At 35.5% G+C, this 24918-nt stretch overlaps 1 protein-coding gene and 1 long non-coding RNA gene across 10 annotated transcripts in view; one reads left to right on the top strand and one right to left on the bottom strand.

The window, feature by feature from the left end:
- The window catches only part of CCDC181 (coiled-coil domain containing 181), a 55758-nt gene extending 40575 nt beyond the window's left edge, over positions 1-15183 (bottom strand). For 4 of the 9 annotated variants that reach the window (XR_014256873.1, XM_082438229.1, XM_082438228.1 and 1 more), the window contains exons 1-4: positions 14817-14985; positions 9287-9406; positions 5822-6772; positions 1386-1532 (exon numbers count right to left, since the gene is read on the bottom strand). Coding sequence is in view for 8 of the 9 variants with exons in the window: in XM_082438229.1 (XP_082294355.1) it covers positions 1386-1532; positions 5822-6772; positions 9287-9406; positions 14817-14837 (1239 nt within the window). In the remaining variant the exon portion in view is untranslated. The other 5 variants (XM_082438233.1, XM_082438232.1, XM_082438234.1 and 2 more) reach the window with 5 other exon arrangements.
- Positions 15184-15412: 229 nt separating this feature from the next.
- On the top strand, positions 15413-23295 carry LOC309649515. The gene is made up of 3 exons (XR_014257171.1): positions 15413-15491; positions 17219-20477; positions 20789-23295. It is a non-coding gene; the product is annotated as an uncharacterized lncRNA (long non-coding RNA).
- Positions 23296-24918: the final 1623 nt, after the last annotated feature.

The following is a 24918-nucleotide window of genomic DNA, read 5'->3' as shown; positions in this document are numbered from 1 at the left end:
ATATTAATAGATTTGTTATTATTGGTCCATAATTTCCTTCCTAAAATAAACCCTACTTGGTTATAGCATAGTATTATTTTACTATACAGTTGCAGTCAAATTTCTCAATATTTTCTCTTTTAGTTTGTGGTTTCAGGTCTACTACCTTAAAAGGTACCATCCACTCCAAGATTTTAAAAGCTAAATATTTCTACAAATGGCATAATAAATGTAAAAATATATCATTTTGTCAGCCTACGAAAACATATTTACAGACATAATAGACAAAGGATTAAAATCTCTAATATACAATGCGATAAGAAAAATAAAACAAAAAAGAAAAGACTATAAATAGGAAATTCACAGAATACACACAGGCTCATATACAATAATAATGTATATTATTAATTCGAAGAAAAATTAAGAAAATAAACTACGTACAATGTTAGACAGGATGTGTTAAACATTCACTCTTCTATACTGCTGGAGGGACTATAAATTGATACGATCTTTTAGGAGGTTAATTTTGCATGTTTAACCACAGCTTTCATTTTGGACATCCAATAAGTCATAAATTTCCAAGAAACTCTCCTACAGAATATTGATGTTCTCCTACAGAATGCACATGTTCACAACAGCACTGTTAATTAATAGAGCAGTATTAGAACCAATCTAAATATGTACAAATGAGGAATGGTTTAATAAATTAAGTTACCTCTGAAGAGTAGAATATCATGCACCTATTTGAAAAGAAAGATCTAAATGTAATGATCTAGAAATATGTCCTTGATGAATGAGTGAAAAAAAAGCAAACCGTATAATAAATTTTTAGCAGATAAACATGTAAATATAAATAAGACCTGGAAGGATTTGCAGCACACTGTTAAAAGTGGTTACCACTAGGGGATGAGCCTAGAAGGGCTTAGGATTGAATTTTCAATTTTTACCTTATATACACTTTTTAAATAGTATGGATATAGATGATTTTTTTACTTTCTCTTGGGTTTTTTGTATATTTTGAACTTTAAAAAATTAAATAATTTGATGTCTTTGTTACTTTTCACATAAGATTTCTACACGTCTACTCTTGTGAGACCAGTCTGTAGGGTTTTTGTGTGCATTGTCCTATTTAAATATCAAAGTTATACTATCTTAAAAAAATGAATTGGTAGCTTTCCTTTTTCTGTGCTATAAATGTTTGAATAAAGTAGGAATCATTTGATTTTTACAAGCCTTCTTAGAATTTAATTATAAGTCATCTGCATGTGGCATCTTTTGCAAGGGTAGTTCTTGGACCACTTTCTCTACTTCTTCCATGGGTTTTTAGTCTGATAGACTCCCTTCTGTAAATAAATTCAACTTTCATATCTGTATGAACTTGTTTTTCACAGAGAAGTTTTACTTACTCTACTGTTCATGTCTTCAATTTGCTTTGCTCGCTGAATTCTCCTCATTTCTAGGACCTGCTCTCTCTTCTTTTGCAACCATGCTTTAAACACCATGTCATTCTCTTTTTTCTTTTCTTTCTCTTCTTCTATTTTCCTTTGTTCTTCCTGGTGGAAGGAATATCCAAACACATTAATGAAAAATTAATAAAATTATATATGTGTTATCAAAGTAGAGAGATACATTTTGAGGTCTGAAATTAGGATTCCCTGCCCCTAAAACTTTCCATCTGTAAATTGGGCCTCCCTAAAAAACAGGACCTCTAATTTGCTTAGGGAAAAAAATGAAGACTTTTCAGATAAACTAAATTGTCAAGATAAAGTATACAATTACATAGATCTACATTATACAACATGCTGTTCAAGAATTCCTTGGATCTCTCCTTCACTTCCTAGTTTATTCTTGGTATTTAACTCCTCCAATTGCAGCTGTGCAAAAGAGAAAAAAACACCACACTCTAGAAGCACTACATGGGGTCTATAAACATCTTAAATCTTAAAATTTTTTACATTATTGTTAAATTTGCTCATTGTGATACATGGCATTGTGGTTACAAAACAAAATGCTATAATCATTTTCTTTCTGACATGTACAATCGTTTCTGAAGTGTACAAGTAGCAATGATGGGCTGTCTAGGACTTGCTTTAAAAATACCTCAGCCAGGGACTTCCCTGGTGGCACAGTGGTTAAGATACCCGCCTAACAATGCAGGGGACGTGGGTTCGATCCCTGGTCCGGGAAGATCCCACATGCCGCAGAGCAACTAAGCCCGTGCGCCACAACTACTGAGCCTGCACTCTAGAGCCCGCCAGCCACAACTACTGAGCCCACGCGCTGCAACTACTGAAGCCCGTGCGCCTAGAGCCCATACTCCGCAACAAGAGAAGCCTCCTCAATGAGAAGCTCACGCACTGCAATGAAGAGTAGCCCCGGCTCGCCGCAACTACAGAAAGCCCGTGCACAGCAACGAAGACCCAACACAGCCAAAAATAAATTAATTAATTACTTAATTTAAAAAAAAATACCTCAGCCAAAAAAGGAAGAGATGAAGCAAATATGCCAACATCTCAAATGACTTTTGAATCTGGGTAATGGAGACACAGGGGTTAATTGCACCTTCGTATGTGTTTGAGATTTTTTATTATAATGTTTAAAAGTATTTTCAACTAGTGTATAATCATAAAGTAACATTTCTGCTATCAGAAAAATATTTAAGTAATTAGTTAACTATGAGAACCAAATGCACTTTTAAAACTGCATTATTCAACTAATGTTATAAAAGAGAGTTACTTAAACTAGAAGTGAGAGTACCTCACTGGTTTAAGTATAAACCAGTTATGAAGAGTTATAAAATAGTTACTGGGAACAAAGCAGCATATCATAGTGGAAACAGCACCAAGCTAGAAGTTAGGAGATCTGATTAACAATCATACTGCCATCATAATATGTCAATTTGGGCAAACCACTTAACTCAATATTCTCATCTATAAAATGAAGTTGTATTAACAAGCTCTTAAGTCTCTTCCAATACTAAAATTTTAGCATGGAAATAAACTGAATTATAGAATCCATGTTTAAACTGTTTTCAAATAATGGAATTCAGAGTTCTTTCCTTACATTTTGACAATATAGCAAGCCCTTCTAATTCTTTTTGATTGAACAAAATATAGGAAGGAAAGGAAAAATTCTATCCAATTAACAGCATAAAATGTCTTTTAAAATACCAGTATACTATTTTCTAAGCCCTAAAGGAGCTTACATTATATAATATGTGAATTTATTAAATATTAAATTTTATATTTAAGTTCATTTTTACCAAAAGGATTTTGGATGCCTTGCATGAATATAGACAGTATTGTAAGACAATTATGTTTCCAGACGGAACATCTGGATTATACAGAAGATATCAGCCAAAGCACAGATACTACAGTTGCCAAAGAGAACAATGAAATGATGCACTTAGTGTAGAGAGATGGAGTATAGCTGCCCAACCCAGCAAATATTTTGCTGGGCATAAAAAAAGGAAAGCCTTCTCCTGAAACCAACTAAAAACATTTTAAAGTCTTAGCACTTAAAGACAATGCCTTCAGCAAGTACATAAGCAAAGGGAAATTTAGTTATGAGGATCCTGGCATGAGAAAAGTATATCCCAAAACATAGTGTTTCACACCTAAAAAAGAGGATCAAAAGAAAAACAGAACTATCCATCAGTCATACCAGTTAAAGATTACCATTAATTCATTGGTGAAAAGACACTGAAATTATATAAAACCTCCTGCATAACTTTTACAGAAGTATATACACAAACACACATAGATGTATGTGTGTGTACAGCAAACATATAGTTCAGTTATTCTCAACAAATTCTTTTGTGTTATCATAAAGTTCTGAGTTAACAGATCCTTTTAGGTACCTATTATATACCTGAACCAAGTAAGCTGAGTCTGACCGTTAGAGTTCAGATTTCAGTACCCAAGTAAGCAAAATTTTATTAAGTATGCACCCTTTCAGATTCCTACCTGAGTGTGCTATAGGTGACACGTTCTTACTAACTTCATTTTTTTATCTTTTTCTGCTAATGTGAGTTTGATTTAAATGCCAGAAATTTCCATGATAATTTCCTACATAAGGAGAAAATATACCATTTCTCAACAAATGACAAGAAAACTGGGATTTTGACTTTGCTACAGACAAGTTGAGGGACTTCAGTAAAGTTATTTAAACTATCTAGACTATAGTTTTCTCACCTGTAAAATAATCTCTAAGGTTTCTTCTAATTGTAAGGTTCTATTAACTGTGATTCTGTTGCAGTTTGGTATTTACAGTTAGACATTTCATATGGTTCAGCTTCATGCTATCAGGTATCCAGTAAAACAGAGAACCAGGGCGCTGATTTAAGTAATTTAGAGAAAATCCCCCAGTTTTAGTACCTAGAATTTTGAATTATAAAATACTTTTATTTAAGAGCAAAAACATAAATCCCAAAATAATAATAATTTTGGATTCTGTATGGCATTTTGGAGACATTTCATTTAGGTTATGAGGTTCTATTCTTAATCTAAAACTAAAACCCCTGAAATCAAGGAATTGTAGTGTTGATGAAAATAATCTGTAATAGGAATAGAAAAGAGTTTTATTCCAGCCAAACTAAGGACTATAGCCCAGGAGACACAAATTCAAGAAGCACTTGAATGGTGTTCCACTGGACTACAAAATGGGGGAGGCATATATATAAGCAAAAACTGCAAAGTTACATAAGTTGTTTGTCAAGAACTAGGATTGAAGCTGGCAAGAAATAAGGGTGCTTGTTAAGCAAGGATCGGTTGGTATCTGAAATGGTTGGTATCTGAAATGGTATCTCAAGGGGAGACCTTGAGAGCATAAGGTTGCAGCTGGCAGATATTATTTTGGAAAGGTCTGCTGATATACTTGAATTTGATACAGTTCAGAAAATTCAAGTTCTCGGTGATACAGGAACACATCTGAAACCACATCCACAATGACCACCCAGTGCCATTTTGGATGCTTGGACCATAGTTTTATATCTTGTCAGAACAAAGAACAAACATCAAGCGTGAGAGGGGTACATCCCTTCAAGGTTTCCAAAGAGACAGATTAACATGTACACAGTAAGTCAGTATGACCTTGGTGTCTGGGAAGGGAACCTCATCTTCAAAGGAGTACTAGAATTGGTATCATGGGAAGTGGGGGAGCATTTATCTTATCTTCAAAGTGGACATTCTAAGCAATCTGGTAAATACATTCTTTTTTATCTTTAATGGTGAAAGCAGATGTACAATGTATGCTTTACAGGTCATAAGACAGGCTGTTCTAGTTAGCATAAAGTTCAAGACAAATTATGTATAAGCCAGAATGTCTTCCCCATACCTCAATATGTGAAAATGTCTTCCATCAGTAGGCCTGGAAGATATATGAAATACACACACACACACACACACACACACCCCAGAGAATATAATCCAGTCCCACCTGTTGCCTCCTAAACCCCAACAAATTTGTGCCTTCATTTTTTCATCTGACATCTGATTTTCACCTACCTCATAACAAGATTACTTTCAGCAGTCACTTAACTTCTCTGAGCCTCACCTTTAAAATGAAAGGATCAGATGAAGTCATCACTGAGGTCTCCTCTAGCTCTAACATGGGTCATTCATTACTATGCTTTTGTGATCCTTACAAGAAAGGACCAAGGTAATCACGGTGCTTGTTCCATAAATACAGATTCTTAACACTTAACCACTTAATCTAACAAAAGAGAAACAAAACAAGCAAGTAGATATATCAAATAATTTGAAGAACCATTTCAATTCCTACAGCATTTATAAAACATAAAAACATATTCTACTTTCAATATAATGCCCACTTGTGCTCTCACCTCTCTCTTTAGCTTTTCTCTCTTTTGTTCTAGTCGTTTTTGCAGTTCTTTCTGTCGAGGAGAGAGACGGTATGTTGAGGTCACTGGAGATACATCTGCAGACCGTGTCCTATGACTAGATTTTCCATTCCCCTTACTTCGATCTGAGTTGGCAGCAGAACCTGGATGAGTGTTGGGGTTGGCTGGTGGCTGAGGGATATAAGCCAGTTGCTCTTCTGTTGATGAGTGAGCTAGAGCATGAATTGTTGCTATTGGCTCTTCTTTCTTGACTCCACTGACAGATAAACTGGGAGATATGGGTGACAACTGCTGAGGTTCATTTTCTGTATAATTAGCATTATTAATGGGGGGCAAAAACCCCTGACTCTCAATGTCTTGTAAATTCAGAAGTTCAAACTTTCCATCTCTCTCTACTAGTATTTTCCTATCCTTGTTTTCTTCAGAATTTCCATCAGTAAGTGACAGGAGCACATCTTCTTGTCCCAATTCATTGGAAATACATAACTGAGACAGTTTTCCAGACACATTACTTTCATTTTCAAGATAATTTTTGTAAGTATCAGTGTCTTCCAGAGGAGGAACTTCCAAATCAACTAATTTGTCCTTGAATTTAAGTTTTCGTTCCCTTTTATCATTCACGGGTTCTTGATTTTGTAGAAGCTTGTTGGCTTGTATAATTTTCTCCATAATATACTTCCTTACTTCCTCATCCTCTTCCTCCTCCAGGTCTTGCTGGCTTTCTAGTTTGGATTCCTGTAAAGAGTTTTCACTGTCTGAATCTGATATGGGATCCGAAGGTTGAATACTTGGTACAGAAATGACATCATTTCTTCTTGATGAAACCTCATCCTTGAAAGATTTGTCAGGATCAGAAAGCTGCTTGGTATGTTCTATTTCTGTTTCATTCTCTTTTAAGCCTTGGTTAATATTCTCTTCATTCCAACAAGCCATCTAGAAAAACAGAGATGAGATTTGTTTTCAGTAAAAATTGACACTCTTTTGTCCATTTGTATGTAGACAATCCAAAATGGATTTTCATACTCATGTAATTTATTTTATAAGTGGGAAAATTTACATGCTTCCTGCTCATACTTCACTCATAATTTTCTAATTCATATTTATGAGCACCCCAAGGGAAAAGCACTTCAGGAAAAATTTAACTCTAAATTTGAATTTGATGTTGCTAAGTACTAGACCGGTTTTTTTTTTTTAATTTTATGCCAATGTATAAAAATGTACCTACAAAATATTATTTTAATATTCCTCCCTCTATAAAATTTTCCTCTCTTTACAGTTTCAGAAGAATATATTTCTAAATGTTTTCTCCTTGTAATATTTGTATTTTTCAAAAAGATATCTTTCTCCCCAGGACCATTACAAGGTCACTGCCTTTGGTCAAGTCCTAATAATTTTGAGGTTCCTATAATTTTTTCAGATTAGTATTGCTGCTATTTTCTGCAGGACCTATACCCAAATATCAGGTCAAGTTTTAGCTCTGGATCAGATTTTCTTTCCTCAGCTCTCTTCAGAGGCTCCAGTAATCTATGTTAAACACCATTATATAACTTGGTCTTACTTTTTTAAAAAATTTAATTCCACATGAACAGTAAACCAGCATTATCACATCACAAAACCCTGCTCCACATCTGTTTCTAACTAATGGTTTCTTACCTAGCATCTCTCCTACAAACATGTATCCTCACCTACCAAACACTTTGCCCCTAAAATATATAATTTTTTCTCTTTCTCAGACAATTCTCTCCTCCTGAAAGAGTTCCATGGGAGCTACTCTTTCCTGCTCTCTTCAACCCCTTAAAATTCCCTTCCTCTTTTACTAGCTCAGTCACCATTTCTAACAGCCTCTTCTTCCTAACCTGTACAACACTGCTGTATGTCCAATAAGTAAATAAACCTGGCCCCCTAAAATGACTACCAAATAACTAAGACCAACTAAGATCTCTGCCTTGTAATTTTTCTTTTTAGCCTTATTTGATTCTCTGGCTCATTTCTATAGTATCTGTTTCCAAATTCTCCTTTAGCTTTCACTTCTTTGTAAAACCCACTACAATAAAATCTTCCCCCGACCCTCACCCCTGTTTCAAGCTCTGTCATCCATTTTTCCTACCAGCCACAAAGGAAAAAGTGATTGTAATAATCCACCAGAATGAGCAAGACTCATTACAGCTTTCTGTTTTGACCACTGCTGTATCCTCAGCACTTAGAACAGCCTCTGACACATGGCAAGTGATGATTACTTTTTGTTGAATGAATGAAGAAAGAAATAAAACAATGAATTATCATTATCACTTCTCTAATTCTATTACCCTGTGCTGTGGCTCTCACACTCTTCCAGTCATGAGACCTTGGTTCCGCATTATTGCTCTGGGTATCTCTACCTCTACTCATTCTGATTATTTTTTTGTTAAAGATGCATAAAACTCCCATGTAAAAGTCATCTTAGAAAAGTCTTCACTTTTTACTCTGTTGCCATTTCCAAATATCATCTAACCTATCTGTCTTCTCCATTGCATAAGAAAGCAAGAAGGAACTAAGAGACAGTTGTGATGTAAAACCTGCTGCCTTCATTTCCTCATATTATTTTCCTTAACTCTCTTAAATCTGGTTTCTGCTGTAACTACTCTGATCAATGTTCCTCTAAAGTCACCTTTTTTTATCCCCATCTTGGTCCTTTTCTTTATTACTTCCCTATTTATTGACAATAATTATATTATGCATAATAATTATATATTATCTACTGTAATACACATATATAATTAGTGTCAATACATTTGCATATATATACACACATATATATATGGATACACCTACACACTCTATATATGTAAAGAGAGAAAGAAGGAACCTTCTGTGAACCAGGAACTGGTTCATTTTCCTGGACTTCCCTTCTACATGTCTGATAAATAGTACAGAATCATGTTTAATGGATCCACTTTTTCCTACAAATATTCCTATGGTTCAGTCTTCGACCTTTTACTTTTTTCCGTATATTCATTCCCCTAAAATTCACTCTTAAGGTTTCCAATATTAGCTGAAAGTCCATGTTTTTGAGGATTTTCTTTATTTTTCAGGTATATTAAAAGAATAACCCCATGATTTTACCCAGGTTCATATAAAGTAGAAATTAACTATTTGTTTTTTACTTTTGATGCAATAAATTATTTATATTATGTAAATTATAATTTTAATTTTTTAATTATAATTTTGGCTTTATTAAGTGCTAACTTAATCGCTGTTCTCTCACTAATTAGTCCTATGCCTTAGGACGTTTAAACTCTCCATGCCTCAGTTTTCTCATCTCTAAGATGGGGATAATGACACTTGTTCTATGTATATCAAAGGAATTTTGTGAGGTTTAGATGAAATAATATATGTGAAACGCCTCAAGAACTACAAAACACTTTGTTAATATAATTACTATGAACTCTGTTGACAATTTATATATACCTCTATTATGCTGGCACCACTTTTTTCTTTTTCATTAATCAACCATTCCAGGTCCTTTTCAAAGTCATCTTCATATTCTCCACTATCTTTTGAATCAGTTTCTTTATTTTCATCCATTTTCTGTTTGTTAAAGGAGAATGCTATAAGATTAAAAGAGATAAGGTGTACGTCATGTCCACTTTAGCGTTAGTACGGAGTATGCTTAATTAGCTTACCTTTAACGTTAAAGGTAAGCTAATTAAACATAGAAACACAAATTATGGAATGTTCAGAATAAACGTATCAGTATACCCTAAAAGAGAGACTTAAAAGGCCAGACATTTTCTAGGTGTACCATTCCTAACAACCATTCCACCTCTCCGCAATTCCTGACACCCTATTTACAAGGAGACTGAAAAAGGTGGATAAGAAAACTATCTGAGGCTTAGAGAAGGATTTTCCACATGCCTACCAATCATTAAAACTCCTTGTCCAGATAAGAGCTGATGAATCAGCTTTTTAGTCTCACTCGTTCACATTTTCTCATAGTCAAATAAAAACAATTAAATTAATTCTGATCCTCAGTTTCTCAATCCATCTGGTAATTTATATAGCAAAATTATAATTTGTGATCTGAGAGGTTTTTTTTAACTATGTAACAACTGACTCTCAGTTATAGTAAATACTAATTTCCAGAGAAGTCAAACTGTTGTCAATTCAAAATAAAATATATCTTTTTCATAAAAAACAAACTGTGATGCCTAGTACTATCTGGAAGGCAGTGACAAGAAAAAACAATGTCAGATGACAGTTAATAAATGTTTGTGAAAATGGTGTAAAACTTTTTATGAAAATACCATTCAGCCATTTTTATGAAAAAAAACTAAAGTTATCTGTAAATTGAGGTCAGTTCCAAGTCCAAATTTTTTGGTCCATAATTTTTCAAATGGAGGAAGCATTTCAATCTTTACCTATAACGTGCCTTTATGTGTGTGAGCATACTATATATATGTGTGAATATGTACTGTAATTTTGACAAATATTTGTTGAACACCTACAATATTCCTATAAAAATTATAAAATATGCTCTTGAGCCCTGATACAGAAGACAAACACAAACAAAATACGTAAATTTAAAATGTAGATGAAAAACATAAATTGAAAATGTAGGTAAGTGGAAAAAAGGTATATTATAAAGGACTGTGGAAAGAAGAATAAAAAAGCAACTAACTCAGTTTAAAATTGGAAATATCAAGGAAAAATGAGATGGGTTTTGAATAATGAGTACAAGAGTTCATCATCTATCCCAGACAAGAGAACAGCATGAGGAAGAACTAACACGGAAGTGCATGGAATTTTCCAGTGTGGCCTGAACATAAATGTGCTCCTGGAGAAAGGTCTAGAAGAAGTGAGAAGGCATCAGTTTGATGTCATATTTTCTTTTCAAAAAGAAAATGGTTGAGGGAAAGTTGTTTATGTAGATCTAATTGTCATGAAATAGCCAAAGGTAGAAATATACAGCAATAATCTGCGTACGTTCCACTATTGACTTAAACAAAAAGAGCAATGCTCTGTAAATATACTTAGAATTTTAGGTCCAGTTTCAAAAGAACTGTAGAAATATGATCTTCAGGGCCCCAAACACCTGGGACCTTGTTTCTATACCTGCCTTCTCTTGCTCCTACGCCAAGAATAAGTTGCCTAAAACCTTTTCTGGAAGTAGAAAGTACAGATGTCAAGAACACATGAAATCTAGGTACATTTTTTAAGATACAAAATGACAGAAATTATGTTTGATTTGATAAACATAAAACATCAAACTCTGTTGTGGCCATTAGCTTCACTTTATTCTCCCCAAATGTTTGACCAGACTACCTAACCTGGTGCCAATTTTACTAAAGCAAGATTTACATTTTTTTCCTTCTACTGTTCACCACCAAATGACAATGAAAGCATGTGGGAGACCATCTTTCCACTAGCTGTACAAGCATTAGCTAAGAGAAGAGATAACACTATGTGTGAAAAACCTTTTGATAGGTTTTAGTGCACAGTAGGTTCAAAATGAGTTAAAAGGATGAGATAATTCAAATAGATACATGTACCCCAATGTTCACAGCAGCACTATTTACAATAGCCAAAACATGGAAGCAACCTAAATGTCTATCAACAGATGAATGGATAAAGAAGATGTGGTGTGTATATATAAACAATGGAATATTACTCAGCCATAAAAAAGAATGAAATAATGCCATTTGCAGCAACATGAATGGACCTAGAGATTATCATACTAAATGAAGTAAGTCAGAAGGAGGAAGACAAGTACCATATGAGATCACTTGTATGTGGAACCTAAAATATGACACAAATGAACTTATTTATGAAACAGAAACAGACTCACAGACATAGAAAACAAACTTTTGGTTACCAAAGGGGAAAGGGGGTAGGGGAGGGATAAATCAGGAGTTTGGGATTAGCATATACAAACTACTATATATAAAACAGATAAACAACAAGGTCTTACTGTTAAGCAACAAGGTCCTACTGTATAGCACAGGGAACTATATTCAATATCCTGTGATAAACCATAATGGAAAAGAATATGATAAAGAATATATGAATCACTTTGCTGTACACCAGAAGCTAACACAACATTGTAAATCAAGTATACATCAATTAGAAAAAAAAAATGATGAGGACAAAAACATAAATGGGCTCCAAGGCTGAGACCTGGCTGAGGTACAGATAACATAGAAAGCTCTATATGCAGTTTGTTACAGTTTAGAGAACAAAAGACAAGCTGGAACACATTCAGAGGTTGGTAAACCAGGAGATAGGGAAATAAAAGACAAGGAGAAGGGAAGAAGGCGGGTTATGAGAATAATATGCCTTAAAGCCAGTATTCTGAGGAATACTTGAAAACCCTCAGAATGTTAGCCCACAGAAGAGAAATCTCCTAAAGGAGAGTCATGACAACTGCTTTACAATATTAAAATGGTCACCATGTAAAGGAGGGTTGGACTTGCATTATTTCAAACAGTAAGACTAGTACCAAGGACTAGAAACTCAGGGGCAAATTTTGCCACAATGTAAGACAGAATTTACATTTTCAAACTTGCCCTGAAGTGAAGTGAGCTGTGTTCCCTGTTGATCAAATGTTTATACAGAGCTCGGAAGATAATCACAGCATGACTGTTTCAAAGGAGACTGAAACTTTAGACAAATGATTGAGCTAGATGACCCTTAAGGTTTATTTTAACTTTTACTATAAGACGCAAATTAGCAAATAACTGCCGACTTATGAAATGCAAGAGAATGTAAAAACAAATGCATAGTACCATGATAATGCTTACTCTAAAATAAATTATCAGTGTCTGAATAACTGAGTTCAAGACTTAAATTCTAAAGTCTATTTCATTTAAATGTCACCACCTTTCCTCTGCAGAGTTCTTAATATTACTTCCCCTTCCCTCTCAAGACAAGTTAGTTTTAGGCACACTGAGTGTTAATTATTCAACTCAATTATTCAACTGGATAATTATAACTATTTCTAATGTATTAGTTGGACTGTATCCTTCTAGATACTTCTTTTAAGCTAAAAATAGGAAATGGACTTTCTTAAAGGACTCAAAGTAATGCCTCAATAATTTGGAAAACAGAGGTTGAGAGGAATATTTTGAAGTGACCTGAAGAAAACAAATCAATGTTTCAGAGTGAGTTTATTTACCACTGCCTAAGCTGCAAAACAGGCTAAATCACGTGAACTGTTTTGTCTACTTACCTACCAATTAAAAGTAAGGGTGCCGGGGTTTCCCTGGTGGTGTAGTGGTTAAGAATCAGCCTGCCAATGCAGGGGACACGGGTTCAAGCCCTGGTCTGGGAAGATCCCACATGCCACTGAGCAGCTAAGCCCGTGCACCACAACTACTGAGCCTGTGCTCTAGAGCCTGCGAGCCACAACTACTGAGCCCATGTGCCACAACTACTGAAGCCCGCGTGCCTACAGCCCGTGCTCCGCAACAAGAAAAGCCATGACAATGAGAAGCCCACGCACTGCAAGGAAGAGTAGCCCCCACTCGGCTCAACTAGAGAAAGCCCACGTGCAGCAATGAAGACCCAATGCAGCCAAAAATAAATAAATAAAATAAATAAATTTTTAAATTTTTTTTAAAAAGTAAGGGTGCCAAGAATGATGTAGAATAGACTAAAACTCACTGTGATCCAAAACACTTATATAAATAATACTATTTTTCACAGTCACATATGCCTTAGGATAATCAGCTTTATTTTCAGATCAGGAATCTTGAAATTTATTATTTTAAGATGTTTAAGTTACATAACTAATTGTTAGAGTAAGACTTCTACGGAACTCATCAGTGCTTTCCCTTAATTTCATAAAAACATGGTTCTGACCTGTAAATAAATGGTTGCCTGAAGACTCCAGTAGATACGCTTTACTATTCACAAAGTATCTCACCCATGTGAAAACTCAAATTTAAAACTAAAACATAGAATCAGCAAAATAAATAAAAATAAAATAATTACAAACTAAACATATTAGGTATTATTAAATCAAACTATTATGCTATAATTAAAAAGAAAAAAAAAGCCATAGTTGAAGTGACTCAAGGAAGTAAATGAAGTTCATCAAATAACAAGTGCCATTCTTCTCCTGTAACTTCAAAAAATTCATGGATAGTTCCCAAGTAAACAAAGAACATAAATCATAAACTCTTGTAACGAAGTCCCTTAAGCCTTTTTCAAATGCGTCACAGGATATTCAATCCCCTTCAGGTTTTTTAATCTTCATCCCCAGGGTACTGGCCATATGGTACACAGTCTACATTCTGGAACAGAAATACATCTTACACAAACTGAATCACCTAACACATATTCCTTGTGAGTTTCACACATTCAATGTGTATCATCAGTAAAAACCTATGTAGCTGGCTTAGGCCAGAGCCACCCTCTTAATAAGGAACTGCAGCAAGAGACAGAAATTAATTCCTTCCTCTTATGTGTCTGCTAAATCCCATGTGGTTATGTGACTGCAGATTTTTTAGTGTGAGTCTAAACTAAGTCCATATATACACACAATTTTGATAACTTTCTTTCAGGATTCAAAACACTCAAAAATAATTTAATCTAAATCATTGACTCCAGTCATACTATTTTAAGCTTGTTTAAAATCTAAGAAAACGGGAAGAACGTCAAACAAAACGCCTTTTAATATAAAATAAGTACTTAAGCAAAAGCTAACCAATAATCACATCATGAAACCATCTGGCCCATTCTTACTGCGGCATCCTACCCAGACTGTGATCCCATCAGTAAAAATTTTTTTAAATCATAATCTGTCACACAGTATGACGATAAACAATATTTTACAAACATCAGTGGTAATTTTAATTTCTAGCCAGGGTCCCAAGGTACCACCGACTAACAATACCTTAGCCTCTTCATGGAAGCTAACATTTCAGGAGTGATTTTTTTCTCCCAGGGATGAGAACTTTTAGAGGCGAAAGAATATGACAAAAATTAGAAAGGAAGCTACCCTGCGAGGGGTTTCCCTCATACAGAGCGAAGTAAGGCGGAATTGCCAGGCTTCCCCGCCAGCGCCAAGCTCCGTGGACCCCGGACTCAGAAGGATGAGGCGCCAACACGAAGTCTCCTCACTCGCTTCTCTACCCACCTTTCCTCCCAGCTGTCCCAGACGTTTACCCCTTTACCCTCTCTCCCACCGTAAATATCTCCGCATCATCCTTCCCTTCGCTCCCTCTATATCCCCTCCTGCCTGTGTAAGACGCAGCGGCTGGGGTCACAAAGTCGGCCAGGGGAGTTCTCCTTTCCTCCTCTTTCTACGCTCTGACAGTGAAGCGAGGGAGACCCCAGAACCTGCGCCGCAGCAGCCAGGACCCGGCTGCCATGGCAACGGCGCGTCTCCGCGTCTTCCATCCGGGCCTCTTTCGCTGCAAGTGCGCAGGAGACCAGCGCAGACGCAGACGATAGCCTAAGAATACCTACCTCTCCAGGCGCTCTTCCTGATGCGGGCAAACGACCTCTCTGGCTGCGGTTTCTGGGGAAACGACCAAGAAATCCAAGCATCACCCGCAAGTTTCACGAGCGTTAGTAAGAACTGGGGAAAGTTTACTCTCTGGGTTGAGTTTTCCAACGTGTGTCTCTTGCCGGATACGGACTTTATTAGAATGAATTCTAGAGGTATGTTGCCGTAAGTTGTTTTCTTCACCATTAACTTCCAAAAGTAGTTTCAGCTTTCATTAGTAGATAAGCACATTGCTAATTAGTGACCGGAAGATTCCCCATCCCACCCGCATCCCCCCTAAGCAAAACCAAACCTTTGCAGCTAGAGGTTATCATACTAAGGGAAGTTAAGTCAGAAAGAGAAAGACAAATACTATGTGATATCACTTGCATGTGGAATCTGAAATATGGCACAAATGAACCTACTATGAAACAGAAACAGACTCACAGACGTGGACAACAGACTTGTGGTTGCCAAGGGGGAGGGGGTGGGGGAGGAAAGGACTGGGAGTTTGGGATTAGCAGATGTAACCTATTATATATAGGATGGATAAACAGCAAGGTCCTACTGTATAGCACAGGGAACTATATTCAATCTCCTGTGATAAACCATAATGGAAAAGAATATGAAAAAGCATGTCTATATGTGTATAACTGAGTCACGTTGCTGTACAGCAGAGATTGGCACAGCATTGTAAATCAACTATATTTCAATAAAAACAGAGAGTAAAATAAAATATAAATTTTATTGCCCAAGAGAATGGTCAAAGGAAATAGGCTGTTTGCTCCAGCTTTCAAGCATGTCAAAATGGTCATCTAGAATTTTCTCAAATCCTCTTTAAAGGTCATCTTTATGTATGAAGGGGGAGCAAGGTGATTTTTGGGCTGTGGTGACAAATGACAAGATTTTAGGAACTGTCCATTCCCTACCAGACATAAAGCAGGGAGATATGAAAATATTTCCTCAGCACATTCCATTCAGATTATTTTTGTTTATTATTAGGATTTCTACCATTTGGTAAAATGGAGAGCACCTTTTCTCCAAAGAGGAGCAATATAAAACTGAATTTTTAAGTATTCTCCAAACTGTACAGTAGACTAAGTTAAAAAACATAGAAAAGATTTAAGGTTAAGATTAATTACAATATTGAGTGCACTTCCTAGCTACAGTGTAGAATGTATAGTTGTAATGACCTAATGTTTCTTCTGCTGCAGGACTTTGGTCTTAGGCCAAACACTTGAAAAAGACAAAAAATATAAAATTATCAAGTGTTGAAGGTCAAAGGAATTTTAGTCAAATCTCCTTTAGTGAACATGGAATTACTACAAAGCTAAAGTTGACCTTACGTTTCTGAACTCCTAGTTGAATATTTTTTCCACTGACCCTCCTAAATATTTTAAGTATTTTTGCAAATATTAATGGAATATAGCACCATTGTTCATAATATCCAAAAAGCAGAAACAACCCAAATGGCCAAAAAATAATGAATGGATACGTAAAATGTAGTATATCCATTCAATGGAATATTTCAGCTGTAAAAAGGAATGAAGTACTGATAAATATTCAATACTACAACATGGATGAACCTTGAAAATGTTACTGAATTGGTCAACCGGACCCATGCTTAGAGAATAGATCTTAAGTGTTATCACCAAAAAAAGAAAAGTAACTATGGGAAGTAATGCATGTGTTAATTAACTTGATTGTTGTAATCATTTATACTTGTAAATATTATATATAGTATAATATTTAATAATATATAATATTTACATATAAAATATTTATATATATAAAGTCATCATATTGTACGCCTTAAAAATCATGTCATATAACCTAACTATATACAATTTTTATTTGTTAATTATACCTCAGTGAAGCTGGAAAAATAAAGTCCTCTTTCCTCTTCTCTCTAGTGTGAGCCCTTTGGACTACCAATGACTGCACAAGGAAGGAGAATTAAGGAAATATAAGAACAGGATGATTTAGGTAAATGCAGGTACAAAAAGAAAAGTTTTCTGCTATCCAGGCCCTTTCACTTAGATGGACTTTAATGCTCTTCAAAGTCAGAAAATGTTAAACATCAATAAATGACTGTGTTTTAGTAATAGGCAGCAGAAATGTGTTTGGAATTTATGACTCATCAAAGACTGGGATTTTTTTTTTTAATTGGGGTATAGTTGTTTTACAATGTTGTGTTAGTTTCTACTGTACAGCAAAGTGGAGTTCCCTGTGGTATACAGCAATTCTCATTAGTTATCTATTTTATATGTATTAGTGTATATGTGTCAATCCCAATCACCCAATTCATCCCACCCCCCACCCTTTCGCCCCTTGGTGTCCATATGTTTGTTCTCTACATCTGTGTCTCTATTTCTGCCTTGCAAACTGGTCCATCTGTACCATTTTTCTGGATTCCACATATATGTGTTAATATATGATATTTGTTTTTCTCTTTCTGACTTACTTCACTCTGTATGACAGTCTCTAGGTCTGTCCACATCTCTACAAATGACCCAATTTTGTTCCTTTTTATGGCTGAGTAATATTCCATTGTATATATGTGCCACATCTTCTATTTTTTATTAATTAATTAATTTATTTATTTTTGGCTGTGATGGGTCTTCATTGCTGCGTGCAGGCTTTCTCTAGTTGTGGCGAGCAGGGACTACTCTTCGTTGTGGTGCGTGGGCTTCTCATTGCGGTGGCTTCTCTTGTTGCAGAGCACAGGCTCTATGCATGCAGGCTTCAGTAGTTGTGGCTCGTGTGCTCTAGAGCGCAGGCTCAATAGTTCTGGTGCACGGGCTTAGCTGCTCTGCTGCATGTAGGATATTCCCAGACCGCGCTTAGAACCCATGTCCCCTGCATTGGCAGGCAGTGGATTCTTAACCACTGTGCCACGAGGGAAGTCCCCATCTTCTTTTTTTTCAATTAATTAATTTTTTTTTATTTGGGTATAGTTTTTTTACAATGTTGTGTTAGTTTTTACTGTACAGTGAAGTGGAGTTCCCTGTGCTATACAGCAGGTTCTCATTAGTTATCTATTTTATACATAGTAGTGTATATATGTCAATCCCAATCTCCCAGTTCATCCCACCCCCGCTCCCCCTCTTGGTGTCCATACATTTGTTCTCTACATCTGCATCTCTATTTCTGACTTGCAAACCAGTTCATCTGTACCATTTTTCTAGATTCCACATATATGCGTTAATATATGATATTTGTTTTTTTCCTTCTGACTTACTTCACTCTGTATGATAGTCTCTAGGTCCATCCACGTCTCTACAAATGACCCAATTTCATTCCTTTTTATGGCTAAGTAATATTCCATTGTATATATGTACCACAACTTCTTTATCCATTCGTCTGTCAGTGGACACTTAGGTTGCTTCCATGACCTGGCTGTTATAAATAGTGCTGCAGTGAACACTGGAGGTGCATGTGTCTTTTTGAATTATGGTTTTCTCTGGGTATATGCCCAGTATTGGGATTGCTGGGCATTATGGTAATTCTATTTTTAGTTTTTTAAGGAACCTCCATACTGTTCTCCATAGTGGCTATATCAATTTACATTCCTACCAACAGTGCAAGAGGGTCCCCTTTTCTCCACACCCTCTCCAGCATTTACTATTTGTAGATATTTTGATGATGGCCATTCTGATGGTGTGAGGTGATACCTCATTGTAGTTTTGATTGGCATTTCTCTAATGATTAGTGATGTTGAGCATCTTTTCATGTGCCTCTTGGCCATCTGTATGTCTTCTTTAGAGAAATGAAAGACTATGGGATTTTACAAATAGCGATCACTGTGTATATGAATAGTGCCATGTGTTTTCTCTCTCCACTGGTTAATTTAATACTAGTTATAACTATAAATTTCGAATGTCCATTCTGAAAAAACGATCCAAGAAAGAGATAAAACTCCCCCAGTTTTCTGTCATTGTTCATTATACATAGTATAGAAATAAGTACACAAAATGAGGAAGAGAGCAGCATAAAGTTGAGCAACTCTCTTTCAATAAAAAAAAAACACTTTGAAGGCTTTGATTTAGAAAAGCCAATATTTATTTAACTTAAGTACCCGGAAGAGATTAAATAAATGGCAAGAATTAAGAAGACATGACTGTACATGTCTTCTATAAAACTGTTCAAAGTAATACACTTTACAGACAATATTCAGATTCTGCATAGAGTCACGATATTCTAAATCATTCAACAAATATTACTCAGCACTTAAATGGCAGACATTGTTCTAGATACTTGGTCTATATCAATGAACTATCATATTCCCTGGAAGTCAGAGTTCCAACTATCTCAAACACCTAGAACCCAATTGCCAAAAAAAAAAAGGTGCAAAAGTCTCAGAGTCCTTTGCCTTACTTTATTCTAATAAGTTCAGATCTCTGAGTTCCCAGCCCAGAAATTAGAATGTTATCATTTGAAAGGAAGGGAAAAAGAAGAGGTGAAATTTTAAGCATGTATTTTTCTGAATTTTATACCTATACATTCCACCTTTAAGGCTCATTTATTTACAGAACACAAGGGCTTTATAATGTTTACGTACATGTATTTGAAATCGATACATTAACATCTGGATCTTTTGTAAATTAAAAAAGCTATTTTATAATGTAGGGAATATTTTCTTTAGGAAGTGAAAAATTCACTGCCTTTATGGAGCTCACCTTCTAGTAGGGAGAAAAGACAATAAATAATAAACATACTAAATAAGTAAATCATATTGTGTGTTAGAAGGTGAGAAATGATATATAAAACATAAAGCAAAGAAGAGAGGATCAGAAGTGTGGGGCTAGGTTGTAGTAATGGGGCTGCTATTTCAAATAATTTAGTCAAGTTAAGCCTTATTGAGGTGACATTTGATACTTTTAATAGTAGTTATACACAGATTTGATGTATAATAATATTTATCAATTACATATATATTACATATCAGATATATCTTATATCTGGATATAGTTATAATAAAAATATAGCAACTGCTGAAAAAATCAAGACATTCTTTCTGTAGTGCACTATTATGAGTGTGTCACAGTAAAGGCTGGAGAGCTTGAGTATGCATATGACCCTTAGCAGCAGGACAATCCCTTTCTCAGCTTGTATGCCGGCAATAAGTACATCCCTTTAACACAAAAAAATTGTTCAGCACTTGTTTCATGTGTTCAGCACTTTTTTTTTTTTTTTAATTTAAATTATTTATTTATTTATTTATGGCTGTGTTGGGTCTTCGTTTCTGTGCGAGGGCTTTCTCTAGTTGTGGCAAGCGGGGGCCACTCTTCGTCGCGGTGCGCGGGCCTTTCACTATCGCAGCCTCTCTTGTTGCGGGGCACAGGCTCCAGACGCGCAGGCTCAGTAATTGTGGCTCACGGGCCCAGTTGCTCCACGGCATGTGGGATCTTCCCAGACCAGGACTCGAACGCGTGTCCCCTGCACTGGCAGGCAGACTCTCAACCACTGCGCCACCAGGGAAGCCCCAGCACTTTTGAGTGTATGCCCAGCCCCCATAAGGCAGAAGTTTCAAGGGATCTCCTGCTATGAGGCTCTAGCTTAACTCAGTATGTGATTAGAAATCCCGATATCTGGGAGAAGGATTTTATAGAAATAAATTATAGAGGGAAGGAAGCAAAATGAATCAGAGGTTAGCCTTTGAGGAAAAACAACAAACATAATTTACCTTTTAAATTATTGACAGGAAAACCCTCTGTTTATAAGTAGTGTTTTATTGCCTGATTGAATAACTACTCTTTGAAACTACCCATATGGTTAAACATTAAGTGCCGTTTGCTAAGCTGTCCTATAGGTCTAGCTCTTTGCAGTTTTATAGCAGAAGTTGCACTTTCTTGACTTCTAGACATACATATTTAATGTGAAAAGCAAAAAATAATTAAATATGAAAGCTAAACTACAAAGGCTCTATTTAAGGTATGCAAATAGTATTGATGACTAGTGATAAGAATGACCCTGCTTATCGTCTGTGCGAGATCAAATAATTGACTCATCAACATGAGGAAATGCACTTCAGGTCACTCTGTTGTCATAAAAATACTTTTAAATTAATAATCTCTATAGTCCTTCATGTTCCACTTATATTCTTTACTATTAACATCACCCCATAGAAAGGCAAAGTACATTTCGCTTTATTGAAGGTAATATACAATTAGGCACAAAATTTGCCTGTGATTAAGTTTATATTCAACATGTTCCCAAAGGGATTTGAAGCTGCTTGCAATACCATCCTGGATACAATGAATGGTAGATATAGATGAAGTGAATGCCAGTATGCTAACACTAAGAGTCAGTTCAGTTTCTGTAACTGAGTTTTCAAATTTTAAGCAGCTAGTGTAAAAATGGAAATAAAGTACACTTTCTAACTCTTAAAAGAAATCACATGTGTTCCTCAAGAAAAAACCTGTTGTCCTGGCATTTATTTTTAAAATAATTTCTTTGGTGGGGTTTTTAGTAGGAGTAGTCAGTGATGAAAGGGACAAGGCCTTCAGTAGCATTTTTATAACAAAGTTATAGACAAGTTCCCTAAGGCTGTTCCGATTTTCTTGAGAATAATAATTTTTTAAAGCTATACTTCAAAACCATAAACTTCAAAAAATTGACTTTTGAATTCTTCCAACTTTTTCTCTTCACCTATGCCTGGTGAATGTCTCCTGCCTTAAAGTGACAATCCAATAGCAATGATGGCTGTCTCTCTTCTCTGGGGATGGCAATATCATTAAAGCTCATTACAAAACTTGGATATGCAAGAGTACCTATGCATTAACTGAAAATGGACTCATCTTGTCTTCTGAATCTACATGCAGAAGAGTGAATGCCTCCCTAGAACGTATATGGCCACAACCAAGAGGTTCATGTCAGCAAGCCACACTCTTCTAAAAATGTAAATCAGATCATACCCCTCTCTGACCTTCCAATGCTATTAGAATAAAATTCAAATTCCTTAACTTACTTCCAAGATTCTGCATAATCGGGCCCCATCTTACTCCTGTAATCTCACCTCCTACCACTTTGCTGCTCATTTATGATACACCAAGCACCTTGACCTCCTCTCTGTTCCTCAAGTACGTCGAGCTCTTTTCCATCTTTGCTATTTCCTCTGCCAGGAATGCTCTTCCCCAGATATTTGCACTTCTAAATCCTTCTCATCCTTTAGGTAAGAGTGGACATTCTTGCCTTGTTTTTGATTTTAGGGAGAAAATGCCCAATTTCTCACCATTAAGTATGATGTTAGGTGTAGGTTTTTTGTAAATGTTCTTTATCAAGTTGAGGAAGTTCCTCTCTATCCTTAGTTTACTGTAAGTTTTTTGGGGTTTTTTTTTTTTTTTTTTTTATCATGAATGGCTTTTGGATTTTGTCAAATGCTTTTTCTACATTAATTGATATGATCACATTATTTTTCTCTTTAGCCTGTCGATATGGTGGACTACATTGATTGATTTTTTAATGTTGAGCCACCTTGCACACCTGGAATAAATCCCACTTGTTTGTGGTGTATACTTCTTTTCACTGCTGGATTCAATTTGCTAATATTTTGTTTGAGGATTTTTGCTTCTATGTTCATGAAAGATTTTAGTCTGTAGTTTTTCTTTGTCGTAAAGTCTGTTTGTTTTTGGTGTTAGGGTAATGCTGGCCTCATAGAATGAGTTAGGAAGTGTTCCCTCGGCTTCTGTTTTCTGGAAGAGATTGTGGAGAATTGGCATTATTTCTTCCTTAAATATTTGGTAGAATTCACCAGTGAAACCATCCAGGCCTAGTGCTTTCTATTTTGGAAGGATATTAGTGATACAATTTCTTTAATAGTTATAGGCCTATTCAGATTGTGTTTTTCAAGGAGTTCATTCATTTCATCTAAGTTATCAAATTTATGGGCCTAGAGCTGTTTATGTTATTTCTTTATTATTCTTAAGTGTCCATGTAATAATCCCTCTTTCATTTCCTTTTTTTAAAAATTTTATTTATTTATTTATTTATTTATGGCTGTGTTGGGGCTCCGTTTCTATGCAAGGGTTTTCTTAGTTGTGGCAAGTGGGGGCCACTCTTCATCACGGTGCATGGCCTCTCACTATCGTGGCCTCTCTTGTTTGCGGAGCACAGGCTCCAGACGCGCAGGCTCAGCAATTGTGGCTCATGGACCTAGTCGCTCCGTGGCATGTGGGATCTTCCCAGACCAGGGCTGGAACCCGTGTCCCCTGCATTGGCAGGCAGATTCTCAACCACTGGGCCACCAAGGAAGCCCCCCTCTTTCATTTCTGACATTGGTGATTAGTGTCTTCTCAGCCTGGCAAGAGGTTTATTGATTTATTGATATCTTAACAACTGTGTTTCATTAATTTTCTCTGTTGATTTCTTGTTTTCAATTTCATTTTTTTCTGCCTTTTAAAGATTATTTATCTTCTTCGGCTTGCCTTAGGTTTAAATTGCCCTTTTTTCTTTAGTTTCTTAAAGTGGAAGTTTATATTACTGATTTTGGATCTTTCTTCTTTTCTAATATATGTCTTTAATATTATAAACTTCTCTCTAAACATTGCTTTTGCTGCCTCCCACAACTTTTGATAAATAGTATTTTCTTTTAGTTCAAAACATTTTTAAATTTCTCTCGAGACTTCTTTTTGACAGGTGTTATTTAGACATGTGTCTTTTAACTCCAAATATTTGGAGGTTTTACAGTTATCTTTCTGTTATTTATTTCTAGTTTAATTTCATTGTGGTGTGAAAATATAAGTTGTATGATTTCTATACTTTCAAGTTTGTAAACGTATGTTTTACAACTAAGAATGTGGCCCATTTGGGAAATTGTTTATTCAGGTTTGGAAAAAATGTGCATTCTGCTGTTGTTTGATGGAATATTCTATAAATGTCAATTAGATCAGGTTGATAGTGCTTTTCAGGCCAACCATATCCTTACTGATTTTCTGCCTGTTTGATCTATCAATTACTTAAAGAGGGTGTTGAATAATTTAACTATAATAGTGTATTTTTCTATTTCTCCTTTTAGTTGTCAGATTTTGATTCATGTATTTCAAGGCTCTGTTGTTAAGTGCATTCACACTAAGAATTGTTATGTCTTCTTAGAAAATTGGACTCTTTATCATTATGTAATGACCCTCTTTATATCTGCTAATTGTCCTTGTTCTGAATTCAGTTTTGTCTGAAATCAATATAGCTACTTCAGCTTCCTTTTAATGACTGTTAGCATGGTATATCTTTCCCCAGCCCGTTGCTTCTAATCTATTCATACATGTGTCTTTAAAGTGGGTTTCTTATAAATAAGTTAGGTCTTATGTTTTATCTACTCTGACAGTCTCTTTCCTTTAATTGTTGTATTTACACCATTTACATTTAAAGCAATTATTGATATACTTGGATTAATATCCTCCATGTTTATAATTGATTTCTATTTATTGCATTTATTCTTTGTTATGTTTCCCCCCTTTTTTTCTGCCTTCTCTGGTTTTAGTTGAGCATTTTATATTATCTATTTTATCTCTTCTCTTAGGATAGCAATTATATTTCCTAAAAAAACATTTTGGTGGCTGCCCTAGAGTTTACAGTACATTTTTAACTAATCTAAAATTAATTTCAAAATAACACT

This window comes from Balaenoptera physalus (genome assembly GCF_965194825.1).
Source record: "Balaenoptera physalus genome assembly, chromosome: 1".
Lineage (NCBI taxonomy): Eukaryota > Metazoa > Chordata > Mammalia > Artiodactyla > Balaenopteridae > Balaenoptera > Balaenoptera physalus.
Note: the sequence above shows the minus strand (reverse complement) of the source record. Positions and strands in the feature narration are given on the sequence as shown.